At 45.8% G+C, this 18,656-nt stretch overlaps 1 protein-coding gene across 5 annotated transcripts in view; it reads left to right on the top strand.

Annotated features, from left to right (window-relative positions):
• Positions 1-18,656, top strand: part of RALGPS2 (Ral GEF with PH domain and SH3 binding motif 2) — an 812,647-nt gene that overhangs the window by 612,552 nt on the left and 181,439 nt on the right. For all 5 annotated transcript variants that reach the window (XM_069231548.1, XM_069231547.1, XM_069231545.1 and 2 more), the window contains one exon: positions 6,873-6,940. In XM_069231548.1, the coding sequence (XP_069087649.1) occupies positions 6,873-6,940 (68 nt within the window). The remainder of the gene's footprint in view (positions 1-6,872; positions 6,941-18,656) is intronic.

Genomic DNA, 18,656 nt, shown 5'->3' with positions numbered 1-18,656 from the left:
GGGTAGAAAAGTGAATTTGCAATTGCTCAGCAGATTTTCTCATGAGAAAAAATATAGCAAATTCCAGTTGTAAAATACATGTTCCCTCTGTGTGTCTTGGCATTGAAATAACTGATGTTTTACTCAAGTAAGTGGTACTCAAGTTAATAACTATGGAAAGGTGAAAGGCTGAATGGATCCACTGCGATTCAAACCAGTGACCATGTATATTTGCTCATGCGAAAACGGAATTCACAAGCGGTTGCTAGGAGGGCAGCTTCTAGGCCTACTTTCTCAAACTTTTGGTAATTTCTGAAAGCTGTAAATCTGCACAAACGCAAAGACATATCTGTGGTGTACTCTTGTCTTTCTTTAAGAATTAGACACCTAAATTATTTTCATGTCACCCATAATAGTTTTACACTGATTCACCTTCAATATATTTATTTATGTTTGTTTAAAGATTGGCACATGTCAAACGAATTGTACTAAAATGTACCTCAAAGAAATGGTATCTAAAGCTGCACAACATTATAGCAAGAATGTATTTTAATTTGCCATTTCTTTTGGTATGTGTTTCATTTTGAAATAAAAAAAACATTCTGATTTCAAGGTTCTGCATGTAATTGAAAGCATTATTTGAGCATTAGAAGTAGCCATAAATTGTTTAATTGTACAAACCTGTATGCGTTTTTGTAATGGAACTGCTGACAGTAATGCAGGCTGTGCTGACTCTATTTCCTTACAGTGCTTTCCCTAATAGGAAAAGGCTTTGCATTTGTGAATCACAGGCAAGCTTAAACCATACACAGACCTTGCCTTAGTGGCAGACAGCCCTTTCACAGTTTCATACTGTAAACTAAAAGGCAATGGGTTTGTCCTTCAAGGGGTCGGAGTTAATGGTCCTCGTCAGTCTAAACTAAAAACCTGTCGAGTTTCAAGTTTATATTTATTTATGATTAGGAACTCTAACCGAGGTCCACATAAAAAAGACATAAGAATAAAATATATGCTTAAACAATCAAATAACTTTACCAACAAACAAGAACTACACCCATAAAGTGCATCATGATAAAACTCCCTAGACCCCTCCATTAAAAGAAATCCCAAAACAGACCCGCCCTACTACCTTAAGAGACAGCCCACTTTAGATTTCATATGCTTAGAATAAATATAAGAAACATTTAAAAAAATTCTAAAACAGAACAATTCATTAGGAGGATCATACAAGGCTCGAAGAAACTCTGGTACAGATAATATAGAAAGCTGTAGGCAATTGGGTTTTAGCCACTTACGCCGAAATGAAACAAGGGATGGGCAGGCAAATAGAACATAATTTAAGTCTTGGGTTTGAGCTAAACAGAAATTACACTCAAATGTAGCAATCCCTGGCAAAGTAGCATCCAAAAACGCCTAACCCCATGTGGTAAATTCCATGTGTTATAATGTTGTGTTTTTTTATTGTTAATGAGTCTGCTAAGTTCAGAAAAGATCTCTTATGTGCACAACTTTCTATGTCCAATCGAAAGCTTAAAGACCACAAAGCCCGTTTCAAGCCAATTTTCAATTGAGAGGGGATAATAGCCAGGACCTGATTGCAGTTTAACTCCAGCCTTTCGAAGGCGCAGGAAAAACTCTTACAGAGAGTATACCTGAAAATATTGTTCACCAGAATTTCTTTCCTCAGCCAAGGACCTTAAAGTATTATCCTCACTCCTTGTGAGGCAAGCGACCCACCGTATAACCCCTGCTAAGCCCTGAACGAACACAAGAAGTAGCTGAATTAACATACAAGAGTTTTCTAAGGGTTTTGCCTTCCAACAGATTAAAAAAAAAACATTTAGAGAAATCAATCAATTCCAAGCCAGGTAAGAGGGATGCTGGAATTTTTGCTGGATAGACCGCTAAAAGATGTGCAAAGTGCCTCCTCCCCGTGGCCGTATACAAGGCCCCTAATCCTCTTGCCTGACCGCCTGCTTTGGATTTATTATTTTAACATTGCGCTTTGTCACTAAGATTCCCACAGACTATTTTCCCCCAAAAGTATAAGAATTCACTATTTCCAGCTTTTGAGTGTGTAGGGACCAGTGGAAATTAGGGAACTTCATTTTTTTGTTTCCTTGGAAGTATATAACCTTGCTTTTCAAAGCATTAACCTTTAAAAAGTGGGTCTCAGTATACTCTGACAAAAACTAAACGTTATTTAGGCCTTTGGGGGTTAAGTTGAAAATTTTGATAGCATCAGCATATAGTAAGAAGCAAAAATAATTTTCGCCGATTTGTGGGGGAAAGCCCTTGCTCTGTTAGAGGTAGGAGGGGAGACCTGAAAAATTCAAAAAGAGCAAAGGCGCCAAGAGACATCCTTGTTTTAATCCATTCAGAGTGGGTATCTCTTGGGATCAACATTTGTCCGCCCCCCTCCCCTAAAAGTATTCTACACCAAGTACAGGAGTGAAATGCTATCACTAGCTCAAGAAGAATATTAGGCATACCCAAGTTAGCCAGCTTTCCCCATAACAAGCCTCTATCCACTTTGCCAAAAGCCGTTGAAAAGTCGTTAAATGCGGCTTAGAGCATTCCACATCTTTTTTTTTTTTCACATACTTTTCGGTTTTAACTTGTAACGCTGCAGTATTATCCAAAGTGCTATGACTACGCCTAAACCCCATTTGGTCCAGGGGAATGATATTGTTCTCCTCAACCAAATAGTTAGTCTGGAAAGCAGACATTTAGCAAAGATTTTCCCAACTGCATCCAGGAGGGCAATCTGCCGGTGTTTGGCTGGACAGTTACGATCGCCCTTATAAAGTAAAGGCACAATAATACTGCTGTCTCAGGAGGGTGGGAGTCTTAAAGAAAGGAAACGCCTTCTAAAAACAACAATTAAAATCTTACTCCATGAGCAAATATCCTGTTTTATTACCGAAATGGGTAATTCGTCAGGACTCATTGCGGCTGAGAGGCGCATAGCTCGAATGGCCAGCTCCATCTCCTTTACTGTAGGAGGATCAATGGATTTTGACCCATCACTTTCAGGAAGCCGGAACATTTCAACCCCATTTGATACATAAAGGGTGGCAATGAAGTCAGTCCAATGAGCTTCAAATATGGCTACAGAGGAAGAACGCATTCTTGACCCACAGCCTTCGCCAACCAATGACCAGAAACACCTAGCCTGACCCTTTACCGCTGCTTCCCTGGGTTGGATACAAAGCCTGTACAGGAGTCTCTTGCGAGTCTGGCCTTCAAGTGGCCCCTTCTCCTTTTTAACAGGGCCACCTTGGAGTTCCTTTCGGACGAATGCTCTAAGTACTGAATCCTAACCAGACAGTTTGTTTCCCTGTTAAGGTCAAGTAATGGACAAGGAATCACCTTGTGTCTACATTTGTGAGATCTTAGAGAGGCGCTAATTAACAGCTGCTTCATAAGATTCACAAAGTTTTGCAATTAATTCCCCTCTCAGTTATCCAGCTCTGCAACAGCAAGTTCTAAGAGCTCTAATGCCTGAGATCCTTCTGTGATCCCACTGGGTCTTCCCTGTTTTTTTTAATTAAAAATCGGGATTGACCCACCCAACTCCCAGGTCCATGTTCAATTCCAACAAGAAGAAAAGCAAACTGTGGTCACTAACAGAAGTATTTATAATCTTTGTCATTTAACAGTGAGAAAGCGGTATAACCTCGCTCCAGGTAATCTAATACTGCCATTCCCCCTAGAGAAACATAGAGACGGCTTTGAATTGACCTCAATGGTCCAGACTCCAAGAAGCAGTTTAACAAAGTAGATCTATTCAAACTTAAATCTGCATCAAAGATTGGAATAAAGTCTCCTATATTGCATCCAGTTGCGAGAAGGCCCTCCGAAGATACAGGGCCATTAGAGTCTCGCTTCAGCCTGGGGAATGGAAATATCGGAGCTGTTCGGTTCAATTAGGGAGGAGGACCATGGGAAGATGACAAAGAAAGGCTCAATCTCTGCCTGGCCCCCTAGTGGCTACTCCAATAATCCCAGATGTGATACCTGTTGCCAAAGAGGAGGGAGAAATCATGGTAGATAACTCCATGCACTTTTGTGTGGAATCTGTCGCCTCAGAGAAATGTTCTTTCCTTCTGCCTTTCTTAGTGATCATTCAAACTGGTCTTTTCAAACCTTAAGATTTTTTCCTCTTGTTTTTCTCTCTCACTATTGGCAGGGGAGCATTGCCGACCATTTACTCTTAACCAGGGAGTGGTCAAAAATAAATCTTTTGAAGTCCACTGGGCTATCAAGCATTGCTCTTTTATTGATAGTCTCTTTACACTGGGGTTTACCAGCTTACATGCTCACCTTCACACAGGAAGGCACCATGGGATTCTCTGTCTCATTTGATGGCTTTGGGGTGGGGGGAGCCAATGACACCAAGAGGCCTTGATTCTAACTCCTGTTTTTGCTATCGTTAGACAATTCCTTCAAATTTTAAAATTGAGGAAAGCAGGTTTTCCAGGCTGTTCCGGGAAGTAGAGAACCTATCCTCCTGGTCTGGAGGTTGACTAGGCAAATTACTGCTTACTCCCAGAACTGGGGTCACAGGTGAAAGTACACAGAGTCTTGGATGGACGGGGTACTGCTAAACAAATGGAGTACTGTTGGTGGAAGCATAGGCACAGGATCCCCAGGAGGTGAGGAATAGTCCTTGACCTGATACCCATATTTCCTACAGAGGTCCAAGTCCAAATCAGGCAGGGTGAAGTCTTGAAGCCCAGTGACTGGAGTCCTTGTAGCCCTCAAGTGGAAAAAAGGATTCCTGGAGAACTTCGGGAGACTTAACTAATCTTTTGAAGGTCTCTACAATCCGAGGTGGGCTAACTATCAGCAGGGGGGAGGAGGTAGAAGAGGAACGCGGCAACGCCCTGGGCGAGTTCTGAATGATCTGTAAAAAGGCCTCCTGGGGGGGCTGTATCCTCTACTCCCCTCCTCAATCTACTAGGACTCCTTTGAAACAGAGTTCCACTTAGCTCTATGCCAGCTGTCATCCCGAGGGGAATGTCAAGCTTTTTCTTCTCCTGAGGGTGTTTTCTTTTTCCCATAAACTGAACATTTTATTCTGGCTCTTCACCCGTAAAGTTGGGTTCATTTTTGTACATGTCCTTCCTGGGAGCAAGTGCCCTGAGCGTAATTTCTTTAGGGTCATAATTATGCCTCTTCTCCAAACCACCAGAACCAAGTAAAAGCAGAGGGGTGATGAAGTCGTCTCTCACCTTATTCAAGAGCAATATCCAATATGGTCTTAGAGGCCAGTCTGCCCAGATTCGGAGGTCCTCCTCTTTCTTCTCCTCTCCGGACTGGTCCGAATTCGTTGTTCCCTAAGAAGCGGGCCAAACGACTTGAGACGCACTGCCAGGGCCCTCAGCAGCTTTATGTCCGTCAACAGCCAGCAGAACAGAACAGCAATGCATAGCAAGCCACACTTGCCTAAGGCCAGCTGCTTCTGCTCCTAACAGGCTGCCTGCAGCCTAGTGTATCCTGCTTGCTACAGGCACTCCAAGCTCCAGGTTCTCCAGGGTCTCCCGGCACAGAGCCTCTCACCTGGAGCTCACACAAGGGACTGTTTTCCCGTTTTCCAGCTGAAATTTGCATCCCCCTCCTTAGTCCAATGATCAGAGCTGGGCATCGGTGGAGACACTGTGGGGCTGACTGAGATGATCCGCAAGTCTGCTGACCCCCCCACTGTACACCCCTATACTACTGAAAGGGCAGAGGGGGCAGGCAGCTTGATGAGAAGGGCCTGGGTCAATGCAAAAGTTAAGCCTGGAATGCGGAACGGGAGACTCACCCCTTCTTCTCCCTGCTTCTTGCTCAGGACGGTGAGCCAGGCTTGCGGGGCAGTAAGACAGCAGTCAGGCCGGTGGCTAACGCGGTCAAGGAGACTCCCTCCTTTTCCCAGCTTCCAGCACCAGGACAGGACTGGTCACCGGGAAGGCAGGTAGGTGAGCCACCTGCAGGACAGCAAAATGCCAGTCGGGCCTACAGCCACCACTGTCAAGAAAACTTCATCCCTTTCCCTGCTTCCAGCTGCAGGGCAGGACAGGTCAGCGGGCCAGGCAGGCAGGTAGGCATACAGGCGGGCTTGCCCCTAGCGCAGCACGGCCACAACAGCTTGGCCAAGATTCGGCCAGAGTGGCCGAAGCTGCTCGCCAGACGCTGCCCCTCCTTTCTCCTTTCTCGTTGCTCTACGCTCTTCAGTTTCCCAGCGGCCATGCTTCCTCTTCCCAGCAACCTCTGCTGCTCTCTGTGTCACACCCTGCGATCCTCCTCCTTCATCTGAGAGCAGATCTGACAACAAACGTAGCAAATTCTAGACTAAGAAGAACATCGTATGTATTGAGGTACTGACATTGGCCACAAACTGAAGAAACCCTGTCCTTGAACCCAAACAATATGTCTTAGTCATCAGGCAATAGGATTTTAATTGCCCTGATTTGAAATTCAATCCTAACTACATGTGATCCAGGAAGTCATTGAAACTGAATTATTTAGGCGTAGCTTTAATTGAACTCAACACAGAACCAGGAGCAGGGATTGAAGAATTTCAGACACATTTAATCATATCTTCATTTGGCCTTCAAAAGCTCCTCCCCATCAGACTGTTGTACACTCACCTCCCTGTCAAGTGCTCTAAACTAACCAAAAGGAGACAAGCAGCACTTTATAAAATTACATAGTAAATTAATAAGTCTTGTAAACTACGAATGTAATGCAGCAGATAATGTCCTCAATCTGTTACTCCCCATTTGTAGAAATGAGCTACTTCATTATTTTGGATGTTATTTAGCTGAAGTGCAAAAGTCTGAATGAAAAAATGTGAAACTATTGATGGGTCTTTCAAAGGATGTCTGCTTTCTTCCCATATTTAGGCTGTCATTAAAAATTGAGCCCGGGACCAGCACTCCACGCTCCACAGCCTCCAGAGAAGACCTTGTAGGTAAATGCCAAGCCTTTTTTCTTTTCTAATCCTGAAGTTCACAGGTAGTGCCCTTTCATTGCCAGATCAAAGACAATTCTTATTCTGATTATTGAATTCTGCACAGTGAAACCAACTGGTGCAAGCCATCTCAGGTGAATCGAGATTACATTAAGATAGTTTAAGAAAAATGTGGTTCAGCTTATGTGACATAATGCTTAGAAAAAGAAGGCAGGGCTTTGGGCTGATGAAAAGGCTGCTTTATATAGCTCATCTTGGGAAATACTTTTCACCAGTAGATCTCCTGACCTCCTCCAACATTTTGACAGTTCACCCCTCCTTTCTCACTGCTTGCACTGCTGAGAGTCTCCCCTTCGCACCAGACATTAGAGAAGCCCTTTCAAACGGTCTTTCTTTCTCTCTCAGATATGCGTGTACATATGTAATGTGCCAGATGATGGTGACAAAGTAGTTAGTCTAAAGACAATTTACCGACCGCACTCAGTGTACGCTCACCTATCCATTTTAAATGCCTGTCTCTTTCTGGTGTCTAGATCCCCAAATTTGCCCTGATTGGGCATTTGATTTTCCCAAAGTAAAACCACATTCTGATGGATACAACTACCTGTGGATTCCTCACCTAATGAATTCTCCCCATGTGCAGCATTGGACGGAAACTTATCTCCAGCTCTGCACGTCGGCGAGGACGTCACAATTGCCTGGCTTCACGCGGCTCCACCTGATGTCATCGTGGCAATAAGAGGCCCTTGCCGGCGTGCTGACGTCGGTTCCCTTTTTTCCGTGCCTTCGATAACGGTTACTTTTCCAGCTACCTGTATCGTTTGCTGTTCGGAAGGGCTACTTTGTGTTTTTAGTCGACATGTCTGCCCCGAAGAAGTCAGGTTTCAAGCCCTGTAGAGAATGCGTAGGTCGGATGTCAGTTATTGACCCCCACAACGACTGTCTTTGGTGCCTGAGTTCAAACCACGACGTCCAGGAATGCGGTTCATGCCAAAACATGAAACCGAAAGCCTTGAAGGAACATGAGGCTAAGTTGTTCTTAGCCAAGAAGGAGAGAAAACGGCACCACAGATCATCGTCGGGGAAGTCAACTCACAAGAAGCGGGGTCATCGTGATTCCAGGCGTCGATCCAGAAGCTGGTCGGAGTTGAGGTCTCCATCGACTCGACGCCGCAAGTCCTGGGAGGTCAGCCCGACGGTGTCCCCTCAACCGTTGACTCCGCAGAAATCCCCGCCGCCGTCGGTCTTTGAGGTTGTGAAGCCTCAGAGTCAGCAAGCTTCTCCAGGGCATCCAGGCGCACAGGAGTAGAGTCCGAGTCCGGCTCCTCAGGACTATTCTGCATTCCCGGCTCCGGGTACGGATCCGCCGGCATTTCTAAATGCCATGTTTGCTATTTTAAAAAACATGGCTCCAGGAGGTGGTGCGCCGGCTGGCTCCACTGGTTCCCTGGCATTCAACTTAGGCGTTCAGGCTCCGTACAGGCCGAAGCCGTTTATGCCGTTCTGTCCGGCAGGAGACACTAGCCCGGCGCCGGTGGTACAGCCATTGATGTCGAGGGAGAGGCATTCGACACGGTTATCTGTTGAGATGGAGCCCCGAAGCTGGATGGCGTCGACGGGTACAGGGCGTATATCCACGGCGCCGATGGATCCATCTACAGCATCAGGAGGATCCGGAGATCATGTAATGACGCCTTCTTGCTGCCATTCGCCAACATCGTTGCACTCTGTTGATGCCGGGGTTGGTGGCCAAATTGCGGTCCAGAAGGAAGGCCCTCAGGTTGTTGGAGGAGAGAGTGTACCAGCGGCAGATCCTTGAGGAAGGGGAGATTGCTGAGCCCCAGAGTGAGTTTCAAGTGTTGGATACGGCCAGTTGACTAGCTACTTCCCTGCAATGGGATCTGGCTTCCCCAGGGGAGTATACAGAGGAAGCAGCCACCTTTCATGCCGCCATTAGGAAGGCTGCGGATTTCCTGGAACTTCCCCTGCCTATGGCGCAGGTTAAAACCAACATCCTGACAGAGGTACTTCATCCTGCCACAGCCATTGCAGATCCTCTGTTGCCATTCAATGAGGCTCTCATGGAGCCAATAGAAGAGGTGTGGAAGAAACCATCACTTCGTCGGCTGTGAGCAGGTCGGTGGCCAGACTGGAGACCCCGAATTTCTATCTAAGCATCCGTCTCCAGAGAGTCTGGTCGTACAGGCCTCCTGTTCTTCACGATCTGCTCCTGGCTCCTTTCCGGGAGTACCATCTGTCAAGGAGTCCAAGCGTATGGAGCAGCCGGCCAAGAACGTTTTCTCCTCGTGTAGCATGGCATTGAAATCTGCTAATGCTACGTGCATCCTTGGCAGGTACATACATGCAATAATGGATGCAGCGAAGACAGCGTTACCGGACATGCCCAAAGACTTGCATGGCCTACTTTCGGATGCCCAGGCAGCGGCTACGCAAGTCATACTGTCAGGGCTGGGTACCACGGACTCTGTTGCTAGAGCCATGAGGACCTCTATTGCCACCAGGCGCCATGCTCGGTTGCGCACATCTGGATTTTCATCAGATGTTCAGGCCATGCTCTTGGACTTGCCTTTTGATGGGGCTAAATTGTTTGGCTCTAAAGCGGACTCTGCGCTAGAGCGCTTTAATGAGTGTAGGGCCACTGCTAAGTCCTTGGGCCTGCAGACTGTTTCGACCCCATTTAGAACCTTTAGGCGGCTGCGAGTTTTTGGACGAGGGGCTTCCTTTCGTGGAAGACCGCAGCAGGCAGGACAGCAGTCTTCGAGCCTCCCTTATCAATCATTTAGGGGGCAGGGTAGGGTCCGCGCCAGAGGGGCGTCACCCAACAGCAGCACCCTTCATCTTCCTCAGGAGGGATGCAACAGGGAAAGCAGCCCTAGTCCTCTTGCCATCGCGTCCCATGCCTCTCCGGTAGGGGAAAGGTTATCTCTTTTTCTTATGTGGGAGTCCATAAAATCCGATTCCTGGGTCATCAGTGTGGTGAGAAAAGGTTATGCCCTTCCCTTTCGGGAGATTCCTCCTCCCTTCCCTCCCCGTCCTTCCTTTTGTTCAGAAGATCATCTCCTGTTGCTAGAACAGGAGGTTCTGTCCCTATTGACGAAAGGTGCAGTGGAGTTGGTTCCCGAGCAGGAGAGGGGTCAGGGATGTTATTCAAGGTACTTTCTGATTCCCAAAAAGGATGGTCGTCTGAGGCCTATCTTGGACCTGAGGATCTTGAATTGGTTCCTCAAGCAGGAGAAATTCAAAATGGTGACTCTAGCACAGGTACTTATGGCGTTGAACAAGGAGGATTGGATAGTGTTGGTCGACTTGCAGGATGCTTATTTCCATATTCCCATTCTCAAGTCACACAGGAAGTATCTCCTTTTTCTGGTAGGGTCGCAACACTACCAGTTTGCGATCCTTCCTTTTGGTCTTACTTCTGCACCTCGAGTCTTCACGAAGGCGATGGCGGTTGTTGCAGCAGACCTCAGATGGAAGGGGATAGCAGTATTCCATTACCTGGACGATTGGTTGATCAAAGCCGAGTCTCCGGAGCTTGTGCTGCATCACCTGCAGCTGGCAACCCAGTTTTGTTTAGTCTGGGCTTATCAATAAATGTGCCCAAGTCTGACCTGGAGCCCTCTCAATGCCTCCTGTTTATAGGGGCAGTACTGGACACGACATTGAATCAGGCCTTTCCTCAGCCACAGCGGATTCAGGACATTCAGGCGTTGATTCTGATGTTTCAAGAAGGAGCGGTTGTCCCAGTCCTCGAAGTCCTTTGTTTGCTCGGTCTGTTCGCTTCTTGCATTCTGTTGGTCACTCATGCACGCTGGCACATGAGGGCTCTTCAGTGGTGCCTCCGCAGGCAGTGGTTTCAACACAAAGGGGATCTCGAGGAGTCGATAAAGATCTCCAGGGACACTGCTGCGGATCTACAATGGTGGGCTGCGGGCGGCAACCTGTCTCAAGGAAAGCCATTTTCGCTACCTCCTCCAGTGACCACAGTGGTAACTGATGCCTCCACTTTGGGGTGGGGAGCTCATCTGGGGTCCTGGAGATCAAGGGTCGTTGGTCTCCAGTCGAGCAGATGTTTCATATCAGTCTGCTGGAACTGCTGGCGATTCGTTTGGCCCTCAAGGCCTTTCTCCCTTCCCTTCGCGGTCAGTCGGTTCAAGTCCTGACGGACAACACGACCGTGATGTGGTATATCAACAAGCAGAGAGGAGTAGGGTCGTACCTTCTCTGCAGAGAGGCTCTGCGGCTCTGGTCCTGGACACAGGACCATCAGGTTTGCGTAATAGCAAACCATTTGGCTGGGGTTCAAAACGTGCGTGCGGACAGTCTCAGTCGGTTATTCTCAGACGGTCACTAGTGGCGTCTTCATCCGGATCTAGTTCTTTACATCTTTTGGATGTGGGGTTTTGCCCGGATAGACCTCATTGCCACTCGGGAGAACGTGCACTGCCTGTTGTTCTGCAGCCTTCAGTATCTGATGCAGGGGGCATTGGGGGATGCATTTCAGATGTCCTGGTGCGACCAGTTGCTTTACGCATTTCCCCCCATACCTTTGATTCCTCGGGTTTTGAGGAATATTCGCCAAGACCGGGCCGGAGTCATTCTTATAGCTGCAGATTGGCCGGTAAGGGTATGGTACACAGACCTACTCCAACTCACTGTGCCCTCCGCTCCGTCTCCCTCACAGGGCAGACCTCATCTCACAATCGCAGGGGCAGGTTCTACACCCCCACCTCCAGAGCCTGCAACTTCATGCCTGGAGATTGAACCGGGTAACCTGAGTGCTTTTTCTCTCCCACCAGAGGTGGTGGATGTTATTTTATCGGCCAGACGACACTCCACCAAATCTTTCTATGTGAGCAGGTGGGCTAAATTCGTTCATTGGTGTGGAAAGCGACAAATTAATCCCTTAAATGCCCATCTGTCAGATATATTGCTGTTTGCTTTGTCGTTAGCGCGGCAGGGTTGCGCTGTGGCCACTGTCAAAGGCTATCTTTGGGCCCTTTCGGCCTTCTTATGTCTTCCTGATCAACCCTCTTTCTTCAAATCCCCTTTAGTGTTAAGGTTTTTGAAGGGGCTTACCAATAGGTTTCCTCCCACTCCGTTTATCATGCCCCAGTGGGATTTAAATCTGGTGTTAACTTTTTTGTTGGGCTCTCCCTTTGAGCCACTTCATTCTTGCCCTTTAAGGTTTTTGGTTCTAAAAACTGTGTTTCTGACGGCCATCACGTCGGCTAGACGTGTGGGTGAGCTTCAGGCGCTTTCTGTTCATCTACCTTTTACAACCTTTCATAAGGACAAAGTGGTTTTGAGGACCAGGGCAGCTTTCCTCCCCAAGGTAGTGACTCTGTTTCATTTGGGACAGTCCATCACTCAACGTTCTACCCTCCTCCGCATCCATCTAAGGAGGAGGAGTGACTCCATCGTCTGGACCCCAGGAGGGCTCTCAGTTTTTACATAGACAGGACGAGAGAGTTCCGCTTGGATGACCAACTCTTTATTGGATACGTGAGGAAGAGGAAGGGGAAGGCCGTCCACAAACAAACGCTATCCAGGTGGGTCGTTCTTTGTATTAAGATATGTTATTCATTGGCGAAGAAGGATCCTCCTGAGGGGATCGGAGCCCATTCCACCAGGGCCAAGTCGACCACATCGGCCCTGGCCAGAGGTGTTCCAGTGGCGGGCATTTGTAAGGCTGCGACTTGGTCTTCCCTCCACACCTTTGTAAAGCATTATTGCTGGACACTGAGGTGAGGAGGGATGGCCATTTTGCGCGGTCTGTGCTGCAGGAGTTCTTGGTATAACCAGACGGACACCCTCCTCTGAGGTGGTACTGCTTTGGGACTCTTCATTAGGTGAGGAATCCACAGGTAGTTGTATCCATCAGAAGAGCAAGTTACTTACCTTCGGTAATGTTTTTTCTGGTGGATACACTAGCTACCTCTGGATTCCTCACGGTCCCTCCCGCCTCCCCGCTGTCTGTCTGGTCATGCCGAGATCTCCTTGGGTGTGCATTTGTGTATTTTAGTTATGTATATACATATATATAGTTGTATTTCTGTTTATTTGCAAGTTCTGATTTTTGTTGATAATGGTGCAGAACTTTTAGGAATGTGCATGGATATGGTTTCTATTATTGATGGTTGCTTTTTCCATAAAGGTTTATTGGATACAGTTATGCAGTGTTTGGATTATCAATGTTTATCTATTAGTCTCAAAGGCACGTCAAAAATGGCGTAAACTGATGTCAGCACGCCGGCGAGGGCCACTTATTGCCAAGATGACGTCAGGCGGAGCCACTTGGAGTCGGGCAATTGTGACGTCCTCGCCGACGTGCAGAGCTGGAGAGACGTTTCCGGCGAATGCTACGCATGGGGAGAATTCATTAGGTGAGGAATCCACAGGTAGCTAGAGTATCCACAAGAAAAAGCGTTACCAAAGGTAAGTAACTTGCTCATTGTCTCCAGTACAAGAGAGTAAGGGGGCAGAATGGTCATAGGCCTTCCTGATTTTGATTCTTCATGTATGTATTGTACCGTTTATTTACGGTCTCATTTTTTTTGTATGTACCACTGGAACCTACCAGCAAACATCTGTGCTGCAGAGTTTATCCTCAGAAGATGAATCCGTGAACTTAGGCATTCCCAAGCCACTATCGTAAAACGTTTTTAAATCTTCCATGCATCTTTGTATTGCGACAACTCTACGTTTCCCACAGGAGAACCCTGGGACTCAGGGTAACTAAAATCACAAGAAGGGAAGTATATGCAGATGTTGAAATGGCCTCAGCCATGTTCAGGATAGGTAACAAAATAGGTATCTCGTTACCTTACACAGGAAGGTCAGTACACCAAAAACCTCAAATGCAAACTTGAGATTTGGGAGATTTTCCAGGACATTTTCATGCACACAATTCTTAGTCTGACCATCCAGCATTTAGTGATTCACGAAATAATTGCAAAATGAGCTGTGGAGCGGGACGAACATGCTATTTACCATTTTGGCCGCAAAAAAGGTCTACTGGCAGACAGATAAAAAATTGGTGACGACATATTGGCTGTACGCACACACGTCACTACATGCCGCTGCATACAGCCCTAATACAGATCAACCCAGGAAAATGTGGTATAGATTTCTGCCTGGGAGACGCCATCGTATTTCGCTGTGTTGCCTTGTTTATGCATTGATTTTACTCTATATGAATGTATAAGCAATCAGATGACACATGAGCAGTTGTGTGTAAGGCAGTGTCTCCTTTGGGGATCACCTTGCCATGTTTACATACAGTAGTGTGCTGTGTTTGCTAACATTGTCGTAGTCCTAGGAGAATACACCCGGGTGGAATAGAGGCACCCTTACAGTGAGCTGTGCCGCTCGCTGTAATTACACTAATGTGAAAACAGTCAGGTTGAATGTTTAGGAAGTAAAGAATACCTTTTCACTGGGTAATGCATAAACCGTTTTAGATTACCAATATGCTTGACATACATTTTTGACATCTGATGGGGGTGGTCTGTAGTTTAACCAGCTGCATCTGAGCAGCAAACAGGGAGCAGAAAGTCCCTGCTGTTTGTGATATGCGTGCAGGATATCTGGTTTAACAGTCTAAGTACAACTGCACCACTGATTCTCGGCTTGTTCCTGAAATTGTGAGGGGAGAGAGAGGATACTGTGGGTAGACGCCAACCGTATCATCTGGGCAGCGTCCGGTAGATGATGGCCCATGGAATCATGCTTCCACGTGCACTGAAAATAGAAACTGAACCCTCAGTCAGCTGAAGGGAGAATGGCCAGACTGTCATCTTCTGATGTCTAGAGAAAAATGGCCATGGCACACCCGTATCGTAGATCCAGAAAACGTTCAGGATTTGAGTAGATGTCCGATCCGGAAAGAGGGTGTATAGGAATTTATTAAACATACAAGTTGGTAGTCAGAGTCCAAATCATAAAAAGTACGTTGTACAGTAAGTCCATGTATCCAGAACAGCCAGATGATAATGAATGGTCAGAATTACAATCTGTTGACCACAAGTAACAAAAAGTCCATACAGCAAAACAGCCAACACGTGTTTCGTCTTCAAGACTTTGTCAAGGCTGTGAAAACATAGATGAACAAAATATACAAATTGATCAAGTGGACATTGTACAAGGAATAATCAAACATCTTAATCCTTTGTGAAGAGGTGGTGAAAGAGAACCCGATAATATGTACACAAGTGTTTAGTATTGTGATGTAGATTATAAGAAGGGATGCGCAAGGTCGATGTGAAGAGAGATCAAACATGAAAGTGCCAAAAAAAGGTCCCGTGACCAGCAAATTAGATTAAGTTTAGAGAGGAGGATAGCCTGGTCAACCCAAAAGTGAGATAAACGGGCAAAATTCTGTGAGGTGAAGGGAAAAAGCGAAGGTGCACCTCAATGTGGAGAGAAAATAACTATAGCGTATTATGCTGAACTGTGAGTGAGAATTAATTAAAGTGTAAATGAATGTAAGGTACCTTTGTATGTGCGTGGTGTATACCAAAATACGGTTGAAGCATAAAACGTACTGATGGCAGTATTGGATCTCTAGGTGCAATCAGTAATTGTTGGAGAGATCAATGAAGGCCATGATAAGCTAAGGTAAAAAGAGCAATAAAACAATTAGTGCCTGGTGGGTAATAGAAGAAAAGATATACTGTAGGCTTAAGTGGGAATGTCCCCATGTGTAAGGCATCAGGGGAAAACCAATAGAAATGCCATTGAAACTCTTCAAAATAAAAAGATATGATTTTAAAGAGCACCGCTATAGAATAAATCTCTGCATGAACGTGTATCTAAGCCGGAGCCTGCCCGAAATAAAGGCTGAGTCTGTAAAACTCTAATAACGGCCTTGGCAGTACTGACCCCATGTGATAGGCATCAGGGGAAGCCAATGGAAATGCTGAAGAAACTTGAAGTGATATATTTATTTTTTTTAACATAAAAACAAGTATTGTTATAACTCGAAGCTCAGCATGTAAATGAACCTGAGCCTGAGTCAACCTGACTGGCGCCCCTAGTAAGAAGCGGAGTCTGAAATCTCAGTGCCGATTATTAATTATACCTGGTGCTTTGAGCATTTACCAGAGGTAGAAGAAATGTACAACAATAAGGCGGGCAGTGGTAGTTAAAGTATAAAAAAAGCTGCGCTCTGTAAAATTAGGAAAAACGGCTTGGAAAACGGTTTGCACGCCCCAACCGGAAGGTCCTAAAAGTAGTTTAAAAGTTCCGGTTTCCCGTATGGGTGAGTAAGTGGTTCCAGAGAACAGCGTAGATTGTCGTGTCATACCTCATGTGTTGTGAAGATAAACCCGTGCCACTCGCGTCGGGATTGGGCAGTGTGTATGTCTGTGGCTGTGTTCATATCTATTTAAAGGCTGTACTCGGTTGGGATTGCTGAGTAGAAATGGAGAAAGGACTCCATGTATCAGAAGATGAGATTGCACAGCCCGAAAGCGGCGGACCTTTTAAAACGGAGTGTATTTACATAAAGAGTAGTGATATAAGAAAGTGATATAGTGGCCAAAGCGAGGTGTAGAGGTCGGAAGGTGAAATTATGAGAATAGATAAAAGTGCTCCAGGTGTTCTATTGGAAATACAACAATGAATTGTTTACAACAATGTAACTATGACAAAAAAACTCAAAGATGCGACAGGAGTATACACGTGTAAAACAAGGTACAAGTTCATGGCGTAAATGTAAATGGACAAAAAAACATTGTAAGTCAATGATTGTCTTGAAGCAGCATCAAACAGTTGTTGCCAGTCAGAGCCACATCTCGACAAATACCTTAGTGTCTAGAGTGTAATAGGGTGGGTATTGTGAAGGCTGGGTGTTAGAGAAAAGTATATAGATCTTTGTCCACATTATTGCCCTCCTCCACAGCTCTGAGTCTAATGATCCAACTGCTTTCTAATTGTCTAAGCAGTAACGTTTTGTTACCCCCTCTGGGTGGTGTGTTAACTGCATCAATACCATGTATGCTGATGCCCAATATTTCTTGTTGCCCATGTTTGGCATTGTAGTGAACCGCAAAGGGATAGTTGACATTATTGTTACGGATGGCCCTGATGTGTTCTTGTAGTCTCTCCTTAAGTGGTCGGACAGAGATGAGACTACAAGTGCAGACTATGCAGTACACAACAAATTTGGTGTTACAGTTGATGAATTTATTAATCTTGTATGCAACAGGTGTATTGTATTGAAATTTAGTAAGCTTGTCTTTGATGAAACAGCACATATTGCAGTGTCCACATTTGTAGGAACCATGTGGTGCTGTCGGCAACCAAGTATCCATTTGCTGAGGTGGAAGAAAACTGTGGCACAAGTGATGCCGAAGGGCAGGTCCCCTGCTGTAAGTGATGTTAGGTTTAGGTGGGAGACTAGTTTTGAGAAACCCATCCGCTAAAAGAAAGGGCCAATGTTTGTGAAGAATCTTATATATGTTGGAGCTGAGTGCATTGAAAGGGGTAATAAAGGATGGAGGTCTAAGGGGGTCACTCTTTTTGGTGGATGTAACCAGAAGATCTAATCTTTTAACACGATTAATTCTATTGCTGGCTTGTGCTAGAGTGTCAGGTGAGTAACCCCTCCGTAAGAATAGTGTGTTCATTACTTTAGATTCATCCTGGAAGACCGTGTCTTCACTGCAGTTTCTCCTGATCCTGGTGAGCTCTCCAAAGGGTATGGCCTTAATTTGAGAGGCCGGGTGTGAGCTGTTGATGTGCAAGCACCTTTGGCATTCTCCACCACCTTCTCTTGACTCATCTTCTGATGTATCACGAAAGGCTGTAGCTCAAAGGAAATGGAACTTTTAATGCGGACCCTATTTTTTTGTACTTTTTCCATCATTTTTGAGTGAATGTTGAACTGTCTTTTTGCCCAGCTCGTTTTATTTTGGTCTCCAGTCCAGATTAAAAGCCGAAGCATCTGGGTATGCTTAATGCCATCCACTTTCAAAATATGATGAAATGCATTCTTTTGCACTCCTAGTATGAAGCAAATGCTCTGAGCTAATCCTACGATTAACAAGCTGGACGAGTTGCCCCCACATAGTATTTCCTTCCCCTACAACGTAACCAAGGTCAGAGCATGCATGGCAAGAAAGATCTCTGTGGTAGGTTTCAGCCAGCACTAAACAGACCCTTCAGCATTTCTCAAAAAAATGGGTGTTTCATTAGTCATCTCTGTGCTTGTCCACTATTTGTAGTAACATGAGACTACACATGGAAGCTACTGCAGAATTCTGCAAAGTGCAAAACCTTATGATGACAATATATTTTCTGTTTTTTGAGCAAGTACTTTTTGTAGAGTGGCAGAAGCAGTTGCCAAATGAATGCTCAGAGGCCCATGAAAGTTGGGCCTTTGACTCAGGAGGAATTCTTGGAGTAGGGGTCTGCCACTAGGTTCTAAATTACGATCCTGGGCAGAAGTGGAGGTGAACAGGTGTGGCACTTTTTTGGATGCTCATTTTGGATTGACTGTCCTATGTTAATAGTACCACGTACGAAGACACTGCAGCACTATTATTGCACACAATCACCTTATTATAGAAGGATGTTAGGGAAGCTTCCCATGTCCCTCACTCCAGAGGCGTTTGGTGTCCCACAGCAGATGGCTCTGGGACTTGAAACAGTTAGCCCTAAGTCAGCACTATGCCACAGTAACCCGAATGAC

This window comes from Pleurodeles waltl, chromosome 4_2 (genome assembly GCF_031143425.1).
Source record: "Pleurodeles waltl isolate 20211129_DDA chromosome 4_2, aPleWal1.hap1.20221129, whole genome shotgun sequence".
NCBI classification, from domain to species: domain Eukaryota; kingdom Metazoa; phylum Chordata; class Amphibia; order Caudata; family Salamandridae; genus Pleurodeles; species Pleurodeles waltl.
Note: the sequence above shows the minus strand (reverse complement) of the source record. Positions and strands in the feature narration are given on the sequence as shown.